At 41.6% G+C, this 25,762-nt stretch overlaps 2 protein-coding genes and 1 long non-coding RNA gene across 4 annotated transcripts in view; 1 reads left to right on the forward strand and 2 right to left on the reverse strand.

Moving 5' to 3' along the window:
• The window catches only part of CARNMT1 (carnosine N-methyltransferase 1), a 22,726-nt gene extending 13,539 nt beyond the window's left edge, over window positions 1–9,187 (reverse strand). Inside the window, exons 1-3 of the mRNA XM_060237475.1 lie at window positions 8,752–9,187; window positions 4,462–4,657; window positions 3,555–3,718 (exon numbers count right to left, since the gene is read on the reverse strand). Coding sequence (XP_060093458.1) covers window positions 3,555–3,718; window positions 4,462–4,657; window positions 8,752–9,047 — 656 coding nt within the window. The 5' untranslated portion in view covers window positions 9,048–9,187. The remainder of the gene's footprint in view (window positions 1–3,554; window positions 3,719–4,461; window positions 4,658–8,751) is intronic.
• On the forward strand, window positions 8,864–24,916 carry LOC132570615 (uncharacterized). Its single transcript, XR_009555335.1, has 2 exons — window positions 8,864–9,019; window positions 24,796–24,916. It is a non-coding gene; the product is annotated as an uncharacterized LOC132570615 (long non-coding RNA).
• NMRK1 (nicotinamide riboside kinase 1) overlaps window positions 11,152–25,762 on the reverse strand; it is a 42,893-nt gene continuing 28,282 nt past the window's right edge. For both annotated transcript variants that reach the window (XM_060237476.1, XM_060237477.1), the window contains exons 7-9: window positions 24,753–24,859; window positions 16,433–16,513; window positions 11,152–15,371 (exon numbers count right to left, since the gene is read on the reverse strand). In XM_060237476.1, coding sequence (XP_060093459.1) covers window positions 15,367–15,371; window positions 16,433–16,513; window positions 24,753–24,859 — 193 coding nt within the window. In that variant the 3' untranslated portion in view covers window positions 11,152–15,366. The remainder of the gene's footprint in view (window positions 15,372–16,432; window positions 16,514–24,752; window positions 24,860–25,762) is intronic.

Here is a 25,762-nt window from a genome sequence, read left to right on the forward strand (position 1 = left end):
CTTTAAAATCAGTAACAGAACAGAATGGCTATCAGATACATTACTGTTTTATATTATTATTCCTGTCTTCCTCCAGAGCTCAACATGATGTACATGGTTCTCTTATTGGCACAACCACCCTGAAAGATAGCTTATTATTTTATTTATTTATTATTTTCAATTTATAACCCACTTTTCCTCGAATGGGCACTGAGCAGATAACAACAATCAATCAATAGAGTTAAAACCAAATTCTTATAATAAAACAATATAACATTCTAAAAACGAACTCCAATTCTGCAGATAGTGGTATCAATTGCATCCACTTTTCCCATACATCCCCCCACTGGTATAAAATAGACGACTCAACAGAATTATTTCAGCAGGGAGGCCGCAAATTAACAAAACATCCACCGCATCAGTTGAGGGCCTCGTGAAACAGCTTTGTCTTACAGGCCCTGCGGAACTTAGGCTTAGAATGACTACACAAAGGATATCAAGTGTGCCTGACCAGCAGAAATTTGAACCTGAATCTCTCAAGGACTGGTTCAACACTCTAATGGCTATGCCACACTCAAAAGTGAGCCAATGTTAAATTCAGCCACATAGCTATCATCCAACCAATATTCCACCTATGTCACCAACATGGTTCAAGGAACCGCCTTGTTAGGTCATTTTCATGATAAACAGGGGTGTTCTGATTATTAACACATTTTTCAATGTCCTGAAACTTCTTTGGATGAGCTAGTTTCCAATGTATTTGAACACCTCCTCCAACCAAAATTACTCTTTTCATTTCAGTAGAGGAAAACACATTCCTTTGCATTTCACACAAGAAAGAGCTCTGTGAGGACCTCTGAACACACAGAGGCCTCTGGCTAAGGAAGATGATCCCGAAGCTAAGCTACCAAAATTCAGCTATATCAAACTAGCAAATGCTAGAATTATGCTTTATTTTTCATTCTTTAACTATCAGGCAAAATACTACGCCTGAAATTTCAAGAAAACTGAAATTCTGACCAATGTAAGTTTTAAATACAGAACTACTTGAAAATTAATGATAAAGTGCTGTTCTGTAGTTTACTTGAGAACAGTGTACAAACTGTATAAAATAAATTGCAATAGTAATTCTGCCAATTAATTACTTTCATTAACGGAAAATTGTTTTTAGTTAAAATCATACAAACTAACACAAAACGTAATAGAAATCAAACAGCGGAGCAAAAGAAACAGTGACAACCTCCTACAGAAGTTGCTTAACTTCAAATTTCTGAATGTAACTACAAATGCTATACTGAAAAAACCAAGTGTAAGGTTTGACAAAATATTTTGGGCTGTTCAAACCACATTATGTTTATAAAAATAATTTTAAATATTTTTAAATAAATCAAAAAACAGTTTTTGTGACCTCAAGGTCAGACTTACAGACACAAACTTATTTCCTGAATGTCTTCCACAAATTATTTTTTTAGATGTACTTGTTTAGGCTAGATAAATGCCAAGTGATAGAAACCTTCTTCAGCAGCACAAAGCTAAACTCATAATCAAAGAACAAAGAATCCCATAGGTTTAAATGAGATTATACAACACTTATTAAGCATTTTTTCTCAATTGCCATTTTTAAAGTTGTTTCTAGCACAATCAGAATCCCAATCATACTAAGCGTCATACCTGAAACTGTACTTGTTTACTTATTTTAAATAAGCAAAAAAAATCCCTTTATATTATACAAATTTCTTAACTGTAATTCTACATAGTGCTTATATCTGGGATCAACTGAGCTAGGTATTTCAGTTTCTACAAAAATAGTTAGCATTTCAAAAGAAGCCAGATGATTTGAAATTGTATAGACAAGAAACTCAACAAGTGTAATTCAGGCAAAGTAAGCATTCAAAATTTAGAAGAACACCACATACTGGCCCTGGGATCCTCCCCCCCCACCCAAAATGGTTCCCCAATACATGTTGCTGCAGTCAGAAGGAGTAATTTGAGAGCTACAGTGCATGTACCTCCTTAGCTCTGCATACAAAATGTAGAGCTAGATAACTGATGTTTATTTTTTTTATTTTTATAAAATAAAAATTGCTTCCTACTAAAACAAAACAGTGCTTATTGACAGTGGTCTACACTTTCCAAAATGACAACTACTTCAATTAAATATGAAAAACTACTATTTATTAATTTTAGCATCTATAAGGACAAAACAAAACACTTCCACTGGAGAGTCAAAGGACAAAATATGTTTAAAACTTCTGCATTAGGGTTCTAGTGGCACCTTGTGATTTTCTAAAAATAGCCCTAAACTTTTTCAATCTAGCTTATTTTGCAATCCATTTCCTTCTTGTATACAAATAATTTTAAAAACAACACAGAGTAACCTGGTAAGAGAACATTTCGGTAAACCTAAAATTTAACCTTCCAGATGTGTATGTAGACTAGCTAGCTTGAAAAGTTTTTTTTCCCCAGAAGGCAGTTTTCAGTACTTATTCTTAAAAGTAAACATTCCTATAAAACTTTATGGTACCATTATAAAGCATCTTTTTTCCCACTAAGCTAGGGAGAGGAGAATGATTTAAAAACCTTTTTATTTAAATGCATAAAAACTTACCCCGTAGGCTTTTCTATAACTGAAGACATTCTTGAATGCCTTGAATCTAACAAGGGAAGGGTATTCATGTTATATTTTGTATGAGTTTTTGAGCCTTTATCTTCGTGAAAAACTCTCTCAGTTGGCTAGATAATGCAGTAGCAATGACTGCAAGAAAAATTAAAAGTGGGAAAACTGAGGAAATCTGGTTATTTCAGACTATGGTCATAATTGGAATTCTGTCAAGAGAGTCAAGTGACACATTAGAAGAGGCACTCCAAAATCAAAGACTGACATGTACAGTTTTTATATAAGGAAGTTCAGAAGACAAATCACTGGCTATTTATAACCAGCGCAATCAGGCCTCAGATTAAAGGATAGAAAGATTACAAAGTAAGCACTTTGTAAATTACAGTATCTTCTACATTCTTTTCAGATTACGGCTAAAGACATAATTTGGTTTCCCCTCAAATGTGTGGCTTGGTCTCTTGCAAGATTTACCGGGAACCATTTGCTTTGGATTTTCCAGCGGTGCACCTGCTTTCCACTTGTGGCATTCTGCCTCAGGACAAAAGGATGGACAAGACAGCTTTTTAGTCCAATTGTTTCTATGAGAACCTAGCAGTTAAGTCACAGCCAAATCAGTTTCACATCTCAATTTACTCCTCTTAAAATAAAATATAAAGTAATGTGTAAACATGAAATTGATACTTGCTACTAATCCAAGGTTTTATCTTGTCAAAACTAAGTAGGGTGTTCTCTATACAACCACAATTTTGCACTGAACTGCTCAATCAATGAACTTAAATTTTGAACACAATCATGTTAGAAAGATAAGCCGAAGTCAAAGGCGGCTTCTCATTATACAGTTAAGTGAATTTCTGCATATCATTCCTAATAGTATTTCAGAGCTTTTTTTGTCTAAAAGTCCTTTAGAAACACACACGTTACTGAGCATACTTTCTGTAAAATAAACAAATTTATTTACCAGCTGTCTTTTGGGAAGTTCTTAACAATTTCATTAATGATTGGCTGATAGCAGGAATCTCTCTCAGACTTCCCAGTTTCACTCCAGTCTCTTACAAACTGTTTCAAAGTAGACTTTAATTTGTCCATGTCAAAAGTTGAGGCTGGCGAAATTTTTCCATTTCCCTGATAAAAATCCAAAGAAACAGGATCAATGCAGAAACTGAGCAAATGAAGTAACTGCAATCTGTAACACTACAAAATAGCAATAATACTAAGATGATAAACAATTTGCTTCTCACCTCTAAAACCAGAACTCAGGTCTATAATTGAGACCTATGTGAAACCAACTGGATGCCCTCTGATTAACCTTCAACACATGGCTTTCCATGACAAAATATGAAGTAGACGATTCATTAATCAAAACAGGAGAGCACCAAATGGAAACTCAGGCCACCCCCTAAGTATGACTAACTTCTTCAGATGACCAGATGGGGATGCTTTTCTGAACTAGAAAATAGTTTTCTCCTTCCAGGGCTGCTTCTGCACGGATTGTTTGCAACTGGATTTTCCTGTTTCACACCAGAAAATCTAGTGACAAACAATTACAACAGTGTTTTGAGACTGTATTATCCAGTTATGAGTACAAGCAGGCCAGGATGTCAATATGCTACAAATAAATATTTAATGTAGCCCTTACTCAAAAACTATGGATGGTCTGCAAATCTCTGGACTGCACACTTGTTTAATTCAAAGAGTCCACATAGTACTCACAGCAAATGTTAATTAACATTTGCTGTGAGAACTATGTGGACTCTTAAAATAGGTTATGATGTAATTAAATAAGTAATAGGAATACCTTTTTTTAGAGTAAATATTCAGGATTAAATAAAGCACATAAATATTTATTTTAAACAAAAAATTCTTACATCATCACCATATTCTTTGTTTTCAAACATATGCGTACAGTCATTCACAATTGTTTGCAAGATCTCTTGATTGTGGTCAATACATTTACGAATTTTTTCAAGGTGAACAAGAAACTGAGGAAGCAATTTCTGTTGATTGGCTGGAAGGGATCTGAAATGTCTCTCTGTACGGTTCACTCTTTCATGCATATTCGTTCTGCAAACAAGAACAAAAAAAACCCCAATGGATAACATGAATACCAGAAACCAGTGTAAACATGGAAGAAAACTGAAGTTTTCAGCTATTCACACAGGATTCTCAATTTTTAATCATTCATTTACAAGATTAGTAAAAGAAGAAACATTACATTCTTCTGTGGAACCAAAGCATACATATTCTAGAACAAGAAACTATGGTTAACATACAGCCACAGTTAGCCAATATAAAATCCATCTGTTTTCACAAGGTGGTGCAAAGTAGCCAGCTCTCTTTCTAGGAGAACAACTGGTTCATTGAGTTGATCATACCTATTTCAGTAGAAATTTCTTAAGCAATGAGCACCCCATAAGATCTTCAATAGGACATGCCTAGCTATGGGCCCTGAGACAACATGTATTGTACACCTTTAAGAACATAAGAACATAAGAGAAGCCATGTTGGATCAGGCCAATGGCCCATCCAGTCCAACACTCTGTGTCACACAGTGGCAAAAAATTTTATATACACACATTCACTGTGGCTAATAGCCACTGATGGACCTGTGCTCCATATTTTTATCTAAACCCTCTTGAAGGTGGCTATACTTGTGGCCGCCACCACCTCCTGTGGCAGTGAATTCCACATGTTAATCACCCTTTGGGTGAAGAAGTACTTCCTTTTATCCGTTTTAACCTGTCTGCTCAACAATTTCATCAAATGCCCACGAGTTCTTGTATTGTGAGAAAGGGAGAAAATTACTTCTTTCTCTACTTTCTCCATCCCATGCATTATCTTGTAAACCTCTATCATGTCACCCCGCAGTCGACGTTTCTCCAAGCTAAAGAGTCCCAAGCGTTTCAACCTTTCTTCATAGGGAAAGTGCTCCAGCCCTTTAATCATTCTAGTTGCCCTTCTCTGGACTTTCTCCAATGCTATAATATCCTTTTTGAGGTGCGGCGACCAGAACTGCACACAGTACTCCAAATGAGACCGCACCATCGATTTATACAAGGGCATTATGATACTGGCTGATTTGTTTTCAATTTCCTTCCTAATAATTCCCAGCATGGCGTTGGCCTTTTTTATTGCAAACGCACACTGTCTTGACATTTTCAGTGAGTTATCTACCACGACCCCAAGATCTCTCTCTTGGTCAGTCTCTGCCAGTTCACACCCCATCAACTTGTATTTGTAGCTGGGATTCTTGGCCCCAATGTGCATTACTTTGCACTTGGCCACATTGAACCGCATCTGCCACGTTGACGCCCACTCACCCAGCCTCAACAGATCCCTTTGGAGTTCCTCACAATCCTCTCTGGTTCTCACCACCCTGAACAATTTAGTGTCATCCGCAAACTTGGCCACTTCACTGCTCACTCCCAACTCTAAATCATTTATGAACAAGTTAAAGAGCATGGGACCCAGTACCGAGCCCTGCAGCACCCCACTGCTTACCGTCCTCCACTGCGAAGACTGCCCATTTATACTCACTCTCTGCTTCCTATTACTCAGCCAGTTTTTGATCCACAAGAGGACCTGTCCTTTTACTCCATGACTCTCAAGCTTTCTAAGGAGCCTTTGATGAGGAACTTTATCAAAAGCTTTCTGGAAGTCAAGGTAAACAACATCTATCGGGTCTCCTTTGTCCACACGTTTGTTCACCCCCTCAAAGAAATGTAACAGGTTAGTGAGGCAAGATCTTCCCTTGCAGAACCCATGCTGAGTCTTCCTCAATAACCCGTGTTCATCAATGTGCCTACTCATTCTGTCCTTGATAATGGTTTCTACCAACTTTCCCGGTATTGAAGTCAGACTGACTGGCCTGTAATTTCCTGGATCTCCTCTGGAACCTTTTTTAAAGATGGGGGTGACATTTGCTACCTTCCAGTCCTCAGAAACGGAGGCAGATTTCAATGAAAGATTACAGATTTTTGTTAGAAGATCCACAAGTTCAACTTTGAGTTCTTTCAGAACTCTCGGATGTATGCCATCTGGACCCGGTGACTTATTAGTTTTTAATTTGTCTATCAGTTGTAGAACCTCCTCTTTTGTCACCTCAATCTGACTCAGGTCTTTCAACACCCCTTCCAAAATTAGTGGTTCTGGGGCGGGCAAAAAGTTCTCGTCTTCCACAGTGAAGACGGAGGCAAAAAATTCATTTAGCTTCTCAGCCAATTTCTGCACACATGCCAGAATCCAGAAGGTGGACTCTTCTATATTAGGCTGAGAATGAGTGGGTCCAGTTTCCAAATGCCCCATAAGATTTTATATAAGTTTTTTTTAAAGTACATCAGGCTTAGAATGCTCTCCACTCACTGCTAATTTTGGAAAGGCTGAGGCTAAAAGTTTTTTGCATACAGGACATCCCAGGTTCAATCCCTAGCATTCCAACTAAAAGATCTCAGAACCCTCTCTTCCACTAGTCTGAAATGACACGAACCATTCTACCATAGTTTTAACTTACAGCACAAGCAGACCATACCTGATGTTACTTGACTATGACACATCTTGACATACGTTGGGAAAAAGTTATGGCTATGTTCACTATAGCGCCAAAACTAAATATATTTAATATTGCATTAACATACAAAGACCACATGCATTTTGTCCTACAAGCCACTGACAGCTCTGATATACTTCTGAATGAAGTGATGTGACCCTGCAGAATGCACATATACCAAACATGCAACACAGAAAATAGCTTGTACATTATAGAAAATAGCACAAGCATGCAATATGCACATGTACCGATTATCTTGACGTTTGAAGTAGACTTCAATCTTCCCATGAGAAGCTAGTATACAAGATTCAAATTTGCCAGGTCTTGATTCAACTTCAAAAATCTAGATCAAACTAGGTGTCAAACTGCAGACAAACAAAAACCACTACATGCAACTTTACTGTCAACCAGACATCTAAAGCCACCTTATTGCTGCCTTTAAAAAACTTTGAGGGCCAGTAAAGAGCTAGTTTCTTCACTACTCTACCCAACATTTTATTAATTCTTTGCTAGAGGAGACAAAACGCTAAAAAAAAGAGAGATCCTGATCATCTTCAGGACAGCCACGGAAAGACAAATATTCCTAATACACTTTAAAAGCCAAGTCCAAGACTTTGGTGAAGGTAAACCTGGACAACTAACTCGGTATGAGTTCCTACAGGACACCGTAAACTATCACGGCATCAACTTATACTAACATTCCTTCTAACAGCAACATTTTTTAAAGTTCCTGAAGGACTGATATTTATATGAGAAGGATGTACAAAGTAGACTCCTGCAAAGCAGAATGGAGGCTTTGTACACTGCCACAGTGGTGTGGGAAAACGTGAGCGGTGGTCAGCCTGGGAGACCCAAGTTCAAATCCCTGCTCTGTCATAAAGTTTGCTGGCTGACCTTGAGCCTGACCTATCTCCAAAGGCTTGGTATGATAAAACAGAAAGGAAAAGAATGCTTGTGAACAATCTCCAGTTCACCACACACAAAGCTTCTGAAATTAAACAACTATAACCAGCATTCCTTGATGGAGGGGACAGATAGAAACCTACTGAATAATAAGAACTTTCTCAGAATTTAAAAAGCAAGTAGCCTACAGTTTGAAGGACTATTTTTCTGGTATCACACCATCAAGAAAGGCTCCAGGATATTCAAGCCATATTTACTTTTTTGCCATCAAGGCACAGTCAACTTATGCCACTCTTATACAATTTTCAAGGGATGAGATGTTCACAGGTGGTTTGTCATTGTCTGCTTCTGAGTAAAGATCTTGGACTTCTTTGGTAGCATTCCCATCCAACCAGGGCCAACTCTGTCCAGCTTCTGAGATCAGGCTAGCTTGGGCTATTCAAGTCGGGGCATACCTACTTTACAAACTTATTTTCAGCTCTATGTCTCCTTAGTTATCACTGTTTCCCAGCAATGCGTTCTGAGAACTGCAGGTTGATGAGACTGCTGCGAATTCTAACACAAACTCTCTTTCCCTTTTAAACTCCTTGGAAAGATGAACGGCTCTAAGTCTGAGAAGTTGCCACGGCCCAGGTCACCAAACCCGAGTCCCCGTATCGCCACCACTATGGGGCTGAGGGCTATCAATGCAACTTGGGGGTTTGGTTACCCATAGTAACGGAAGGCGTTGATGATTCTCCGGAAGTGGTCCCGCTCAAGTCGCTCCTCCTCTTCTGCCGCTGTTCCTGCGGCCGCCGCTGGTTGCCGCTTCTGCTGTGGCTGCGGCTGCCGCCTGCGCCGCTCGCTACAAAACGTCATTTCCCGGTCCCACACGGGCTGCTCCGGCTGCTTCTCCTCTTCTCCCCCTTCTGGGCTCGGCCGGCTGCCTCTGCGCATGGCCTTCACCGGCGGCTGCAATTGCAACTGCTCTTGCTGAGGTAAGGCACACGCGGCGGCAACCGACATCCCGCTTCTTCCTCTCTAAGCGGCAAGCCTAACGGTTGCACCGCCGCGTGCGGCCGCTTCCGGCTTCACAAAGAAACAAACGCAAGCCGAACAACCAACCACCTTTCCTCGAAAACAAAAGCACCGCCCCCGCCGAAGTTGTCAGCACGCAAGCGCCCGGAATAAGCCAACAAGGCGCAAACGCAGTAAGAACTTCCGCCTTGCTTCTCTCTCCGCCCCAACCATAGAGATTTGAGGTCTACAGTAGCTGTTCTGTTGGCGGAATTGTGAGCTGGAAGGCAAAAACGGTGCTCGACGGCCTGTGGTTGGGCAACAGGATGCGTGCTTGTGTATATTTGGGTATCACAGTTCTTTGCCCTAGAAATTGGTCTTTTTTGATTCCGAGTTTGGACTTGTTCACCATCCTTAGACCACTCCAAACCAAGGAGAAAGCGATTATATATTTTTGCTATTGTAATCCGTTAGTTCCTTCTGCTTGTCTATGAATTCATTGTTTCCAAATGGCCAAAAGAAAGGGACGACCATTGGGCAGTCTACATTTTGTAGAGTACAAATTGTAGATTATAATACTTTGGTGGAGACATAACACTTCCCCCTTCCATTCACAATTTAATAACAGATCCAGAGGTATTGCAAGGCAAAAAATTTAGACTATATACTCCCAAGAATTATCCTTGTAATAGATTCAGAGGGTAGCTGCTTGCAGAAGAACTAAGTTCAAATTCAGTAGCACATTAAACTGCACCTAGATTTTCAGGGTCAAAGCTCCCTTACTCAGATCCCTTCACAACCACTCTTTGGGTATGATCTTTCAGCCGGGTAACAAATCTATGACCACTGTGTCCTTTCTTTTTAAGAACTTTGTAGTATGTTCTAAGAATGTCTTATCCAAGTTCTCTGCCTGGCTTGGTGATCTACTGTAGACACCCCCCCCCCCAAACATACTATTATTTATTACTCCTTTTATTTTTCCTAGACTCAGTTGAACTAATATTCTGAGTCATGTACTTCCTCACAAGTACATACCTCCTTTACATATAATGCTACTCCTCTGCCCTTCCTTATCTGTCTATCCCTTTTTACAAAGTTGTGCCCCTCATTCCTAATATTCCAGTTGTGTCATCATACCAAGTTTGAGTAATGCCAATTAGATCATAGCTCCTTCCTATATTGGTTCCTCCTGCGTGTTTCCCATACTCTGTATTAGTGTAGACATTGGAATCCGTTTTATGTATCCTGACATTTTCATTTTTGTACTTACCTGTGAGTAAGTTTGCTTTAAAATTTATTTTCCCTGTATATACACCCCCATCTTCCCACCATGAGGACCCAAAGCAAGTTACATAGTTCTGTTCTCCATTTTATCCTCAAACAACCCTTTGAAGTAAATTAGGATGAGTGCGTGTGACTAATCCAAGTTCACTCAGCAAGTAGCCATGAAAGAATGGGGATTTCAAACCTGCCAGATCCTAGTCTTACATGAACAACTACACCGTGCTAGGTTAAAAAGGAAGCCTGGCACCATGTGTAATTTTATGCTGCAAGCTACCCAGTTCTTACTAAGGGCTCAAAGGAGTTGGAGACAGTAAGGAAGAAACTAGGTTACATTTCTATAATGGTCAAAAAACTCCGTTCTGTATTGTGGAAGCCATCTGCCCTATTCCTGTCCTGAAGAAGGAACTGCCATTTATATAAACTAGAATGTAGTTATGTGAATATAAGACTCACTTAAATGTAAGTGCTGAGCATGCACTGGATCAATCTGTATATGAAACATACCTTTAAGGAATAGGCTACTTCTGCTTTTTGTTGTCCCCAAATCATAGCTGCAAACAAAAACCTAAACATCATATGCAAGTTTCCACTATAGTAGTTTTCAGCATTTATTGGCATCTGAAGAAAACAACACCCACAGGATACTTCTCAATAGCCTTCATTAGAACATGGCAGAAGGCGAAGATCTACCTCACCTACAAGATAGATTCCTTTTTCTATATTAGTTTGGCTAATACTTCCACTGAAACTTTGCCCTATGAAATTTGCAGATGTATATGCTATGGATAGCAACTCCTTTAGAATTTAAATCATGTTTACTGAATCTGTCTTTAAATAGAGGTTTGTGTTTATTTAAAAACAATTAGAACATACATCATCTGGTGATACAAGATTATCTCACAAAGTAGCTTCTGAAATAAAATTATAAATTTATATTCCTGTTGCTGCATGAATTCTAAAGTCAGGGGCTTAAAAGGCACCTTTATTCAAATATAATTGAATATACTGTTAAATATTCTGTTGGGCATAACTTGCTGAATAAAAATGAAAGCTTTGTTTTGTTTTTTAGAACATGAAAAAGGGCTTATGCATGTGAAAAGAGCATACCTTTTACAAACAAAAATATTCTAGGCAGTTTCTGCTCTGAAATCAGAGAAGCTGGCAATAGACTAGTTAATTTCAATAAACTAATTTTGCAAGTAGGTTAGCTCCAGTTTTCAAACTGGGCAAGGGCTTCATACACAAGGAAGTATGCCAAGAATCACTAAATGCAACACTACAACGTTCATAACTTTCCCTCCTCATTTTGACATTTCAGTGCCAGAACTCTCTGGGACAGTTCCTTGCCATTAGCCAGCTAATAATGAAATTTCATTTGTTTATGAATGACATGAGTATAATAGATTTGTTAAATCTACTTTCAAAGACAATTAGAATAGAATAAGGCTACTAGCTTTTTTTATTGGATCAGGCAGATTTGCCCAAGTTTATGCTTGTTCATTTTTAAATTTCAATTCAAAATGCTTGTTCTATTTAATGCCCTTTATGCCTTGGGGATCCATATACCAAAAAAAGACTATATTTCCTGGTATAAACCCATCAGACCATTTTATTCCTGATTGAGGACATGATGAATATAAACTATGGTGATCAGGTATGCCGCAATTAGATCACAAGCCGTTTCATTGGTGGTGTTACTATGGAACAGAATCAACCCTGGCAGTGTTAAGATACATTGCAAAGGAACATTATTCAGGAAACCATTTGAGGGAGGGTTTCCCTTTAAAAAGCCATTATGAGTTGTGCCGTATAGACTTTTGTCTTTCAAGTATTAGTGGCAAGCTCACCCAGATTAAATTTCTTGTAAACTGCCTAGAGTTTCTTTGGAAGGTGAAAGACAGGTCATAAATATTTTTATTATTAAAAAACACGGTAGGGTTGCCAGGTCTTAACTACCAGTGGGGGACTCTGGGCCTGGCGCTCTTTGGGGGTGGGGCATCCACCACTGCCCAGTTTCATGGTAGTAGGCAGGAGGCCCTAAAATCAGGGGAAACCCTGCCCCTAGCAGGAGTATGGAAACCCTAGAACATGGGAAGGCATGTATAGCTCCTGATGCCAGTACAAACAGGAAAAAGGGTTATGTACAGTGATATGACAACCAGTTATCTAGCTGAACGCAAAGCCTCAGCAGTGGCTCCAGAAGGTGGCAGATGATAGGAAAAGAGGACAGACAGTGTTGCATACTTTCTAACGTGCAAGCAAGGGTTAGGGTAGCTCTGCCTTGCAGCATGCATAATTCTGAACCGATAATTTTACTTGGACACATACTGCAAGCCCATAGCATGGCAGTGGATGCTTCATCACACACAAGAGCCACTCTTATCCTTCCCAACTTGTTAAAAAGCAACACTTCGTTAACTTTAGTTTGTGATACTGCAACAATGGTAAATAGAGATTAACTATTAAATAAAAGCAGCTGTGACACACTGGCTTCTAGAAGAAAAATGTAGAAGTGCTTTGGTGGAAAATTATTGCATAGCACTGCATTTAGTTGATTCTTGGAGAAATTAACCTAGTTCTGACATTGTGTTACAAGCATTTTCTTTATTTATGAGGATTAAAGTCTGCCATATATATCCACCCCTTAGGTTATACAGCTGCTTCAGATCTTGAGATGTAAGTTTCCAGGGGATCTTGAATATTGTATAACTAGCCAGACCACATAAATGAAGAGTGCTCTGCATGAGAAAGCAGCAGGAGTGAGAGGTCTGAGTGATTCTGGGATCCTGGAACAGAAACCAGGATGCAGCCCCAGAATCACTGCCACCTCCTACCAGGCTACCACCACACTTACTTCCCATTATCAGGATCTAAGCAAGGGGCAGCCCTCACCCCTTGTGAAGTAGGCAGGAGCTGCTGCTACAAGCCAGCTGGCCACACTCCAGATATGGCAGGTGTGAATAAGCCACTGCCACCCAGAACACTTGCCCCCATCAGACATCCCCACCATGGGATCCAGAGAATCTGTCCTCCTTCGTTGGTGCCCCCTACAACATGGGACCCATGGCAGCAGACACTATTGCCCACTGGAATTAGGCCTGAGAAGATACGCTAGTTTTATTAATGTTAAAACAGACAGCATGCTAGGACAAACTAGACATAGTTTTATAATAATTTTCCCTTTGTCAAATGCAGCTGCTCGGGTTGTCTTCCCCAAGGTAGAAAAATGACAAGGGAAGTGTCAAAGAACTTCCCCTTTCTCTCCCTTGGAAAAAAAAATAGCCCTGGCCACTGCATTTGGAAATGGGAGTCTGAATCTGCTGGAGTAGTTCTGTCATTCTTCCCTGAAGTAGTCTTATGTGTATCATTACTCAGAAAAGGTGATCGTCGTCTTGAAGCTTACAGGGGTAACAGTGTCAAAGCAGGAAAAATATGGGTAGACTAAAAACCTTTATCACTAGCAGACAGTAGAAGTTTTGGTGGCTCATTCACTAGAATTGGAGACTCAGAACCCATCACACACACACAACTAATGAGGATTAAAACAGACAAGATGCCAAAACTACAACAGTACTTTAAGATTGTATACTGAAGTCACGAAGAGATTGTTTGAAAAACATGGAGGGTTTTGGGAGGTGCATTTATGGAGATCTCGCTTCAAAAAGAATGTGGACAGCATGGAGCAGTTGGAAAGAGTGACGAAGATAATCAGGGGCCTGGAGACCAAGTCCTATGAGGAAAGCCTGAGGGACTTGGGAATGTTCAGTCTGAAGAAGAGGAGGTTGAGGGGGGTGACATGATTGCTCTCTTGAAGTATTTCAAGGGCTGTCACTTAGAGGAGGGCAGGGAGCTGTTCCTGTTGGCAGTAGAGAGGACTTGCAACAATGGGTTTAAATTAACGGCAGGAAGGCACCAACTGGATATTAGGAAAAACGTTTTTAGAGTCAGTGGAATCAACTACCTAGAGAGCTACCTGGTGAATTCCCCTTTACTGGCAGTCTTGAAGTAGTGACTTGTCAGATATACTCTAGGCTGATCCTTCTCTACCCTAAGGAAACTCATCCCTTTTCCTGAACAGTGTGCAGTTCTTTTCTGTGGAAAACCACATGAGGGAGGAGAGATGCTTTGATCAACAGTGGGTCTCCCTCATGCTCCTTGAAGGATCTCCCAGTGCCTTGCCTGTTTTGATCTCAAGACACAGCATTATAAACCTTCCACTCAGCACCGGTCTCTAACTGAACGACATTGCTAGACACACAAGAAATCTCACATTTGTGTAAGATGATCAATCCTTTGCTCTTAGATGAATATCAGAATGCAAGCTTCTTTGTTAGACCTAACTTTGGTGCCAACAATGTTCAGAAACATAATAGCAGTTCCCAGCTACATTTGTGTGAGGGTGGAGAGTGATGTGATGGTAGAGAGAATGTGGATTATGCTCTTGTACTGTTGCCATCCTAATTAACATTTACTTTGAGCATTCTGGTCGCCCTGTTATTTACTCTAGAGCAATGCTACCTTTAGCAAAAGCAGCAAATTTGGATTTAGAAGAGAAGAGAGCTTCCTTTTCCCTTTGTTTGTCTATAAGTATTAAGGTCTGACTCTGCAGTAGTGCTGGGCAGATAAAAATGAAAAGTTAATGAGAAAGACCTTAGCTTCAAGGTCCACTGAATGGAGGGGAACCTACACCCCCCTTTGAGGTCACTGTCATTTAAGACAAAAAGAGGAAATTGCTGAGAAAACTGGCACTTTCCTGAGTAAAGTGGCTAGTGTAATATAGTCTCAAAGTTCCCAGCTGTTGTTTAGGACTCCAGACCAAGAAATCGCAAGTATTTGCAAATGCATCAGTGTGACACTGCTCCAATGGGAAACAGGCAGAAAATGAATTCATTAATAGAAGTATCCCAGCAGTCCTGATCAACATTGATTTAGAAGGCCTTCTTTTGGAAAACATCCTCTGTGGGTTTTAATGGGTTAGTTATTGCTGTCATCCAGAAATATCAGAAGTTCTTAGGATCTATATATGCTTGACAATAGCACCCAACTAACCTGAAAGAAAAATATATACACATTAATTCACAGATATTGGACTAGAGTTTCTTTTAGACATCAGTCATTGGCTAAACAAACACAAATGAGTGAGGGGGGGTTAATTTAATTGATGAGTTCTTTTCACAAGGTACCAGAGAACACAAACTGCAATCTATTGTTACTGTGGGTTGGATTCTATAGAAAGCCTTGGGGTTTCTCAGAATCCCCACCTTTACACTGGGCCTGCTCCCCCAAATCCTCCACAAGGGGCAAGATATGCTTGTAAGCAAAATGCACTACAGTATATGAGACTGCAGTAAGGAGGAAGAGTCAGGTACCCAATCCTGTACCTACTTCATTTTATTTACAAGCATTCCTTGGCTCTTGCTGGAAGATTTTTTGGTGGGGGGGGGGGAAGAGGCACAAAGGAGCTGGGGAAACATTAACTCCACATTCTGTAAGCTTTTCAGTAGGATCCAATCCCATACAACCAAAGGCATTTCAGTTAGCTATGACAAACTTTTAATTAAGCAATTTGTTATGACCTTAACCAATATGGAGGTTGGTAATATTTCCCAGAAGCTCTGCAAAACACAAACCCTAAGCCTAAACTGTTACTTATCCAATTTCTGAGAGATTCCCCCCCAGTTTGAAAGAACATACACACAGTATTTGGAGTGCAAAAATAAAGTATACTTGCTTCCATAAATGAACTTTTTCTCCACAAGTCTCCACTGTGTCTCATCTCCGTGAGTGACTGGCCCAGTCACAGCCAATGTAGACACAGCTGGCCCAATCACAGCCAATGTAGACACAGTAAAATTACCCACTTCCAGCATAAGCTCATGGGAAAGATGTAAGCTCAGAACACAGAAAGACAGTGAACAACCTCTCTGGATGAGCATTAACAAGCTTCTAAGAAACTAATTTGTTGCTCATATCATGTAGTAACAGCAGCAACAGCTACTACTACTACTACTTCTATTTATACTTCCCACCCCTTGAGGCAGGATCATTTGAGAAATCACTAGCCAAATAAGCAGAACTGAGTGCATGCCATTTTAACCCATGTCACTTACTTGCCTTCTCCAGCTCCTGTAGTATATCATTACGTATCCTTGAACAGAGATCATCTTGTAATTGTGTTCCATCCAAATAAACTGAAAAAAGAGAAGCAACAGACAAGTTACAACAAAGCCAGAATTTCTCTAAATACAACAGCTTTCAGCATCACCCATCTAAAATACCACTAGGGTAATTCAGAATTATTACATACTTTTTGCCTCCGTAACACTCCCCCACCCAATACTGGCTTTTTTCATTTGTTAGTCTAACCACAGCTGAGTCTTGTGCATCAAGAGAATGTTGCAAGACCAGTCCCTTGATGTTTGGCTACATCTTTCCTTCCCTTTATACTGTTGAATGAGGCATGTTACAGCATTTTTGGGAGACCAACCTTTTTCCCACCCCTCCTAGTCGTTTGTACTGGTCAAGGCCAAACCACACATTCATATTCATGAAGAGATGGATCTTGGTTGCCCAAGCCCAACTCAGATGCCACGAAACTGCACAGCAGCTGCAAGGAATGGCTCTTTAAAAACAAAGGAGAGCCCAAGGGCATTCAGGAAACCACCAAGGAGGAAGGAAGGGCTCCTGTCTCCCCCTCCTGGTCATCTCCCTATGTTCGTTTTTTCATGTGCACAGAATACTCCACATGGAGAAGCAAAAACAAGGAAATAACTCCCCATCATCACTCTTCCTGCACAGGAAAGCAGCTTCGAGGAGAGAAGGCAGGAGCCCTTCCTCCCCCAATGCCTCAGTGGCACCTCAAGCCCTTTTGGGTGCTACTTTATTTTTTAAAAAGCCATTCCCTGCAGCAGCTGTACAGCAGCAGTAAACCAACTCTTTAAAACTGAGGTGGGGAAAAAAGGTGGAGAACCTTTTTTCTGCTAAGGGCCATTCGGATATTTCTATCATCATTCCCGGGCCATACAAAATTATCAACTTAAAAAACAGTGCTTTGCCAAGGGAGAACGATTCAGGGTGGCAAAATTAATGTAAATTGTTTTTCTATTTGAAGTCAGGTGGGGAGAGCCTAATTTGCAACACACACATACACAGAGAAACCCCAACCTGCCACCCTAGGCAAATGCCTAGGTCCAGGGCTTTTTTTGGAGAAAAATCCCAGCAGGAACTCATTAGCATATTTGACAACATTGCCTAATATTAACATATTAGGTCACACACTAATTAGAATATTAGGCCATACCATCTGGGATAATCAAGTGCAAACTGAACTGGTGGTAGCTCCCACAGCCATTGATAGGATTTTACTGAAGTTGACTAAGAATAATTTCTCATTCTGGCTCTTAACACAAAGACCTGAAATTATAGGTGCCAACCAGAAACCCTTACTAGTTTGTGGTGTGGGTGAGATCAAAATGAAATTGCTTACCACTGATGGAGATTTAATGCCAGTAAGACTGAAAAATGTAGCTTATGCACCTGAATCAATTGAGAATTTACTTTCAAGCCAAGTGCTTGTAAGAAATAATTATGCTGTATATCTTGATAAAAGAGATGATGGTGAAATTATTCAGAAGAATTCTGGAATTAGTTTTAAACAGGATGAAAGAAATGGAGCTCATTATATTATGGACTTGTGAAAGGTCAGATGCTGTTGATGTTGTGGAAAAGACTGTTTGCTAGACTGAAGGCAGAAAGTGTGACCACAGATGTGTTTATGCTTGGCATGTATAAATTAGCACACAGAAGCATGCAGAGTGTTGAGAAGTTGCTAAAGGATTGCGGACTTGATGTTGTGCATTGCGATAAATCCAAGGAAAGATGTGAAAAAAGCAGTGTGCATAATGAAAGGTTTTTGAAAACAATATTCAGTGATGTTGTTGGGCCTATAAAAGCTTCGATTGGGAGAAATAAATTTCTCAGTTTTCACAGAAGCAAAGACAAAATATAGCACTGTTTATATGCTCAAATCAAAAAGATGAGACTCTTGATAAACTTAAAGAATATGTTGCCATGGTTAAAAAACAGATTTGGATGTGCACCTCAAAGCTTGCTGACAGATGGAGGTGGTGAATATTGCAATACTGAGTTTAAGAAGTTTCTGAAAGCAGAAGGGATTGAACACAAAGTGACTGTCCCATACACTCCAAAGCAGAATGGAAGTGCAGAGAGACTTAATCGTGTGTTACAGGAAATGACCAGAGCAATGCTGATGCATTCTGGATTACCTAAAGGCCTGTGAGCTGAAGCTGTAAATACAGCAGTGTATATCCACAATAGAATACCTTCAAAAGTAACAGGAATTACTCCGTTCCAGGCTTGGTTTGGCAAGAAGCCAGGACTTAAGCATATTAAAACTTTTGGAGCAAAAGCCTATGCATATGTTCCTAGAGAAAATAGAGGGAAGCTTGATGCAAGGTATGAGATTGGATTCATAGTAGGATATCCCTCAGTGGGAAACAGCTACAGAGTCTATGATCCAAAGCTGAATAAGACAACATTGTAATGTTGTGTTTGTGGATGACGGAGAGACCCAGACTTCGGAAAATCTTTGGTAAGAGATGTCGGGCCAGGGGATTCCAGTGCTCCTGGGGAGGGGAAAGTACAGCGGTGGGAGCAGGCAGAGTGTGAATGGAAGGAGTATGAGACACAAGAGGGCTCGCTCCCCTTCCAGCCTGTGTCCCATCCCAAGGATGGCAAGTGGGAAGGCCAAATGGAGACACTCGCCTCCATCCCTGGTGATGTGCAATGCCAGGTCCATAAATAATAAAACCTCAGTCCTGCAAGAATTTTTCACCAGGCAGGACATGGACCTGGCTTGCGTGACGGAAACCTGGGTGCGGGAGGGGGAGACAGTTGCTCTCTCCCAAGTTGCCCCGCCTGGGTTCTCTGTCCTTCACCAGGCCCGGACTAGCGGGCGGGGTGGCTTTTTTCATACGGGAGGATTGCTCCTTCAGGATACTTCCGCCAGCAGAGATCAAGGGCATGGAGTGTGTGGGCCTGGTGTGGGACGTTGGGGAAAGTTTGGCAATCTGGCTGGTGTACCATCCGCCTAACGCACCGGCCAGTGCCCTGCCGTCCCTGATGGAGGCTGTAGCAGGCTGGGCATTGGAGCACCCTCGACTTATAGTCCTGGGTGACTTCAATGTCCATGCTGAGGACGCAGCTTCCACTCGTGCGACGGACCTAGTGCTTTCCATGGCAGCACTAGGACTTTCCCAATATGTAACAGCGCCCACGCATCAGGCTGGACACACACTAGACCTGATCTTTGCGGCGGGAGTAGTAGTGGGTCAGATATCTGCCGAGGCAGTGCCATGGTCTGACCACCAGGCCCTGAAGGCCCGTGTGGACATGCCACCCCTGTCCCGTTTAGGCGGTGAGCAGATTTTGGCTCGCCCGCGTAGTCAAATGGACCTGTTGCGGCTTCAAATGGCTATACGGGATCCTTGGCCCACCGGCGACTCGTTGGATGAGCTAGTGGAGACCTGGAATAACCGGCTCTCCGAGGCCATCGACGAAATCGCTCCCCGATGTCTTCTTCATCCTCGATCACGATCCGCGGTATACCCCGGAGCTGCAATCAATGAAGCGACGATTAAGACGACTAGAGAGACAATGGCGCCACGCTCGTGACGAAGCTACGAGAACATCATATAGGTCATTTATGAGGACCTATAAGATGGCTATTCGGATTGCAAAGAAGGATCACTTTGCGTCCAGAATCGCATCTGCGACACAATTGTTTAGTATAATTCAGTCATTAACAGAACTGCCGCAGGGCAAACAAAATAATAGAGAATTGGAAATAGGCTGTGAGGCTTTTGCGAGTTTTTTCGCAGATAAGGTCTCGTCGTTCCGACACGACTTACCCGCTATAATTAATACAGTAGATGAACTTGGGGCACCGAGCGCATCTTCTGGTCCAATTCTGGACTCCTTCGGTCCACTCAGTCTGGAGGAAGTCAACAGGATCCTTGCAGCTGTGCGCCCTACGACCTGTAGGTTAGATCCGTGCCCGTCTTGGCTTACAAAGGCCAGCCAAACGTGGCTGCGTGAACCACTACAGGACATTATCAACAGGTCCCTGATCGAAGGGATCTTTCCCACACCTCTTAAAGAGGCAGTGGTCCATCCCCTCTTAAAAAAAAAACTATCAGCAGACCCGGCCATATTGGCGAACTATCGGCCGGTGTCAAACCTTCCCTTTCTGGGTAAGGTCATAGAGCGGGCGGTGGCGATTCAGCTGCAGGGATTCCTGGAGGACACTTCCACACTGGATCCATTCCAGTCCGGCTTTAGGCCAGGTCACGGAACGGAGACAGTTCTGGTCGCTCTCATAGATGACCTTATGAGACATCTGGAACAGGGCGGCTCTGCGGTGCTGTTATTATTAGATCTGTCAGCCGCTTTTGACACGGTTGACCATCAGCTACTGACTAGCCACCTCGCCGATGTGGGGATTTGGGGATCTGCCTTACAGTGGCTGACCTCCTTTCTCCAAGATCGGGGACAAAGGGTGGTGATAGGGGAGGAAGCGTCCCAGAGGCACTCTCTTAGTTGTGGGGTGCCGCAGGGAGCGGTCCTATCCCCGATGCTATTTAACATCTATATGCGCCCCCTTGCCCAGATTGTCAGGAGGTACGGACTGGGTTGCCATCAATATGCAGATGACACCCAGCTCTATCTATTGATGGGTGGCCAGTCTGACTGTACTCCGGAAAATCTAGACCTGGCGTTACAAACCGTGGCTTCTTGGCTCAGGCTGAGTCGGCTGAAATTGAATCCGACGAAGACGGGGGTTCTCTACCTGGGTCGGGGCGGTCCGGGGAGAGAGATCCAGCTGCCGGCTCTTGACGGGGCACCACTGATACCGGTCCCTAAGGTCAAGAGCTTAGGCGTGCTTCTTGAGTCCTCCCTTACAATGGAGGCTCAGGTAGCAGCCACTGTTAGATCTGCCTTCTTTCATCTTCGGCAAGCGCGGCAGCTGGCTCCTTACCTGGAGCGCAACGACTTAGCGACGGTAATCCAAGCTACGGTCACCTCAAGAATAGATCACTGTAATCCTCTCTACATGGGGCTACCCTTGACGCTAACCCGGAGACTACAACTAGTGCAGAACGCTGCGGCACGGCTGTTAATGGGGCTGCCGCGACGGGAGCACATTCAGCCAGTGCTGAGAGAGCTGCACTGGTTGCCTGTTGTGTTCCGAGTTCGCTTCAAGGTGTTGGTATTAACCTTTAAAGCCCTCTATGGTCAGGGACCTGCCTATCTACGGGACCGCCTTTCCCCATATATCCCCCAGAGAGCACTGCGATCAGGGACAAAAAATCTGTTGTCTGCCCCTGGCCCAAAAGAAGCCAGGCTATGTATAACGAGAATCAGGGCTTTTTCGGTGGCAGCACCAGAACTTTGGAACACCCTCCCAGAAGCTGTAAGGGCCCTGCGGGATTTGTCTGCGTTCCGCAGGGCCTGTAAGACCGAATTGTTCAAACAGGCTTTTGCGGTTTGATTGAAAAAAGGCTGCCACCGAACATCCTACAGAATGCTGGCGATCTTGGTTGAGAAGTTAATACCGCCTATACTGGACTGAAATAGCGCTATAGAATGGTTTTAAAGTTAATATATGTAAATTATGGTTTTATATGTTTTATTGGATTGATTGTTTTTATAATGTTGTAAGCCGCCCTGAGTCCGCTTGCGGAGAGGGCGGGATATAAATGGGAAGTAATAAATAATAAATAAATAATGATTTGCCTAGAGCACCCTGTGTACCTGAATCTGATCCTGAGGTTACTGATGATGCTTCTGAAGATTGATATAGTTGGTTACCTGAAATGACCACCGGTGAACCGGCAGGTCTACCTTCTGAAGACTCTACTGAACCAGAAGGAGAAATGGGGACCGCACCGCAGGGAGCGACAGAACCTCCACTCATTTTAAGATGGATCAGAAAGGAGCACAAAAGAGCAACCACCACAGAAATATGGATACTGTGAGATTACTATAGAGACTGTGAAACCTAAAGAGGAGCCCAAGAGCTGGAAACAAGTGTGTGATTTACCTAATGAAGAAAAGGAGAAATGGATTCAAGCAATGGAACAAGAGATACTATCCATGTATGAAAAAGATCTATGGACTCTTACAAAGCTACCTGCAGGAAAAAAGCCTGTCGGATGCAAATGGGTACAAAAGTACAAAAATGATGGAACTGTAGACTTGTACAAAGCAAGGCTAGTAGCCAAAGGCTATGCACAAGAATTTGGAACTGATTATTCAGATACTTTTGCACCAGTTGTCAATAGTGCTACACTTAAAACACTACCGAGTGTGGCAGCATCTAGAAATATGCTTATAGAGCACCTAGACATTAAGATAGTGTTTCTTAATGGTGAGCTATCAGAGGAAATCTACGTGGAAATACCTGAAGGTTTTCAAGTCCATGGCAAGGAGAACTATGTTTTCAAACTCAACAAAGGACTGGTATGACAAAATAACTGGTCGACTACAGCAACAAGGATTTGAGCAAGGGAAAGCTGAACCCTACATGTACACTAGACTTAAAGATGGAGAATATCAATACATCCTGGTTTGCGTTGACAATTTGGTTGTGAGCTGCAAGAACAAAGAAGACATTAAAGACATTGTTGAAAAGCTGAACAAAGAGGTCAAAGTTAAAAGACTTAAAGATATTAAACACTATCTAGGAATACAGACAGAGAGACTCGAGGATGAAACCTTTCAACTGTGCCAAAGACGAAAGATTATGGACTTTATAGAATCTCCTGGCATGAGAGACTGAAAAGAATCTAAGATACCTCTTGAACCTGCATACCTGAGAGCTCAGGGTGGTCAACTACTCAAAGACACTGAAGAGTACAGAGAAGCTATAGGAAAACTCCTGTACCTGAGTAAAACTACCAGACCCGATATCACAGCTGCTGTTGGAACACTGAGCAGAAAAGTAAATTTGCCTAATCACCATGATTGGAATGCAGTAAAGAAACTTGCCAGATACTTAAAAGGAACTACGGACTTAAGACTGATCATTGAACCTTCTGAGAATCCCAGGCTAGTTGGATACATGGATGAAAACTATGCAGAAAAATTGTGCAATTACAGATCAACCAACGGATACTTGTTTTTCTATGGAAATGGACTTGTAGAATTGACTAGCAGAAAACAGACCATAGTGGCACAATCTACAGCAGAAGCTGAGTGTGTGTCAGCAGCCAGTGCCTGCAGTGAACTTGAATGGATTTTTCATCTGCTGAAAGACTTCAAGATAAAAGAACCTGTAGCTATTGTAATGTATGAAGATAATCAAGTGTGTATTGCTCTATGTGATGATGATGATGATGATATTGGATTTATATCCCGCCCTCCACTCCGAAGAGTCTCAGAGCGGCTCACAATCTCCTTTACCTTCCTCCCCCACAACAGACACCCTGTGAGGTGGGTGGGGCTGGAGAGAGCTCTCACAGCAGCTGCCCTTTCAAGGACAACCTCTGCCAGAGCTATGGCTGACCCAAGGCCATTCCAGCAGGTGCAAGTGGAGGAGTGGGGAATCAAACCCGGTTCTCCCAGGTAAGAGTCCGCACACTTAACCACTACACCAAACTGGCTCTCCCCCTATGTAAATGGGAAAGTAGAACAGCCAGAAGTAGATCTATTGGTATTAAATGTGAGCAAGTGAAAGATCTACACCAGAAGGGGCTGATTAAGATAGAATATTGTTGTACAGAAGCTATGGTAGCTGATATACTTACAAAGCCATTACTTTGTGCTAGATTTGAACGTTTACGTTAAATGATGAATCTAGTTGATGTGAATGTTACAGTGAATAATGAGTAATGACTATTGAATGTATAATAACTTGCACATTAGGCATTGAGAAAGGGTGTTGGAAATATGTATCTGTTTTGTATGTCCTTTGCAATGTTCTAAAGTTCCAGTCATTATAGGGTTAACACTGTACTTGATTCCCTATTGTCTGCATGACCTAAGAAGAAGATACTGAATGCTGTCAATCAAGTGAGAAAACCTGTTTTGTTTGTTTGGTCAGTTAATCAGGTGACTTGCTCTGTTCAGGCAGAGACTTCAAGGAGGAGGAGGAAGTGGTCTTCCATTAAGCACATGATCGTGTAAGCATGTAGTTCTATAGTGTTTGTTATTTTCACCTCCCAGTACCCTGTCCCTGTAGAAATAAATACATTTTTGCTTTTTCATGTTAAATGCCTCTCAGTGATTATTTGATCCAGTGATCCATCGCACTGTTTGAGATAAAGAGATTGGGAATTCTGTTTGAAATTCTAACAACCATCTAGTGCTTAGATGAGCTAGCTAAATTAAGAAGAGCCATGGGTATCATACCAATGTCTGTTTCATTCTCTTCCATCTCTCTCTTATGTTTCAGATACATGGGCCATACGTGTCCATCGAAGTACCCAGGTGGATCTGGTGGATTATAAACTCGGGTGCTACAGAAAAATATGGGAACTTTACTTGTACACCACGTTTAGCAAGAGTTTCTATATTATATATAAAAATATGTTTGTTCTCAAGCAGTATGATCTAGTAGCTTAAGCAAACAAGATTTAGTTAGGCTTAGGGCTTTTCTTGAGTTGTCATTGTCAAATGGCTTCTTTGTACCCATCTCCATTCAACTGTTTATGGCAGCATTCAAGCGCCACATCAGTAGGTAAGCAAATCCATGATGCAGGTGCCTACAATTAGCATTCCTAATGCATGTTCCACTGTGAGCCCTTTCAAGCTTGGAAGAAGTTTGCAAAACCCTCAGTGAAAAGGAATACAGATAGTATACATACTATAAATCAATCAATAAAAAGGATAATATCATACGGAACCAGGATTAGACAGAAAGATACAACCACAAATACTATAGCATGGCAAAAATAACAACAGATACCTAAGTAGCATCCCCTCTCACTGCCACATTACTTATCTTCTTTGCAGCAAAGGCAAATAATGAGACTCTGTGTGACATAACAGAAAGGAGCACAAATAACAAAAACGTAATTTTCTCAACAACTGGGTATGAGTTTATACCGAATAAGATTTCTGCCAAAAATTTGGCTCTGGGATCAGAATATAAGGGACAAAAAGAAAAGGATGTAATGAGGTAAGTCCTCAGATATGTGGGATCCACAAATTGTTGTGTTGGGCCATTGGAGTTTGATTACAGCAACCCTCCAGCAATTCCATTGGCATTGATGAAAAGCGTAAAGAAGTAAAGGCCACTCTAAGTACATAGTTAGAAATGCTGACTATGTAAGGAGTTCTAGTATGATTGAATTTAATTAATTTGTACTATGTGATCCATATGTGGCAGAGTTATAGATCTAGTTTCTGAGTTGGGAGTT

Source organism: Heteronotia binoei, chromosome 4 (genome assembly GCF_032191835.1).
Source record: "Heteronotia binoei isolate CCM8104 ecotype False Entrance Well chromosome 4, APGP_CSIRO_Hbin_v1, whole genome shotgun sequence".
Classification (NCBI taxonomy): Eukaryota; Metazoa; Chordata; class Lepidosauria; order Squamata; family Gekkonidae; genus Heteronotia; species Heteronotia binoei.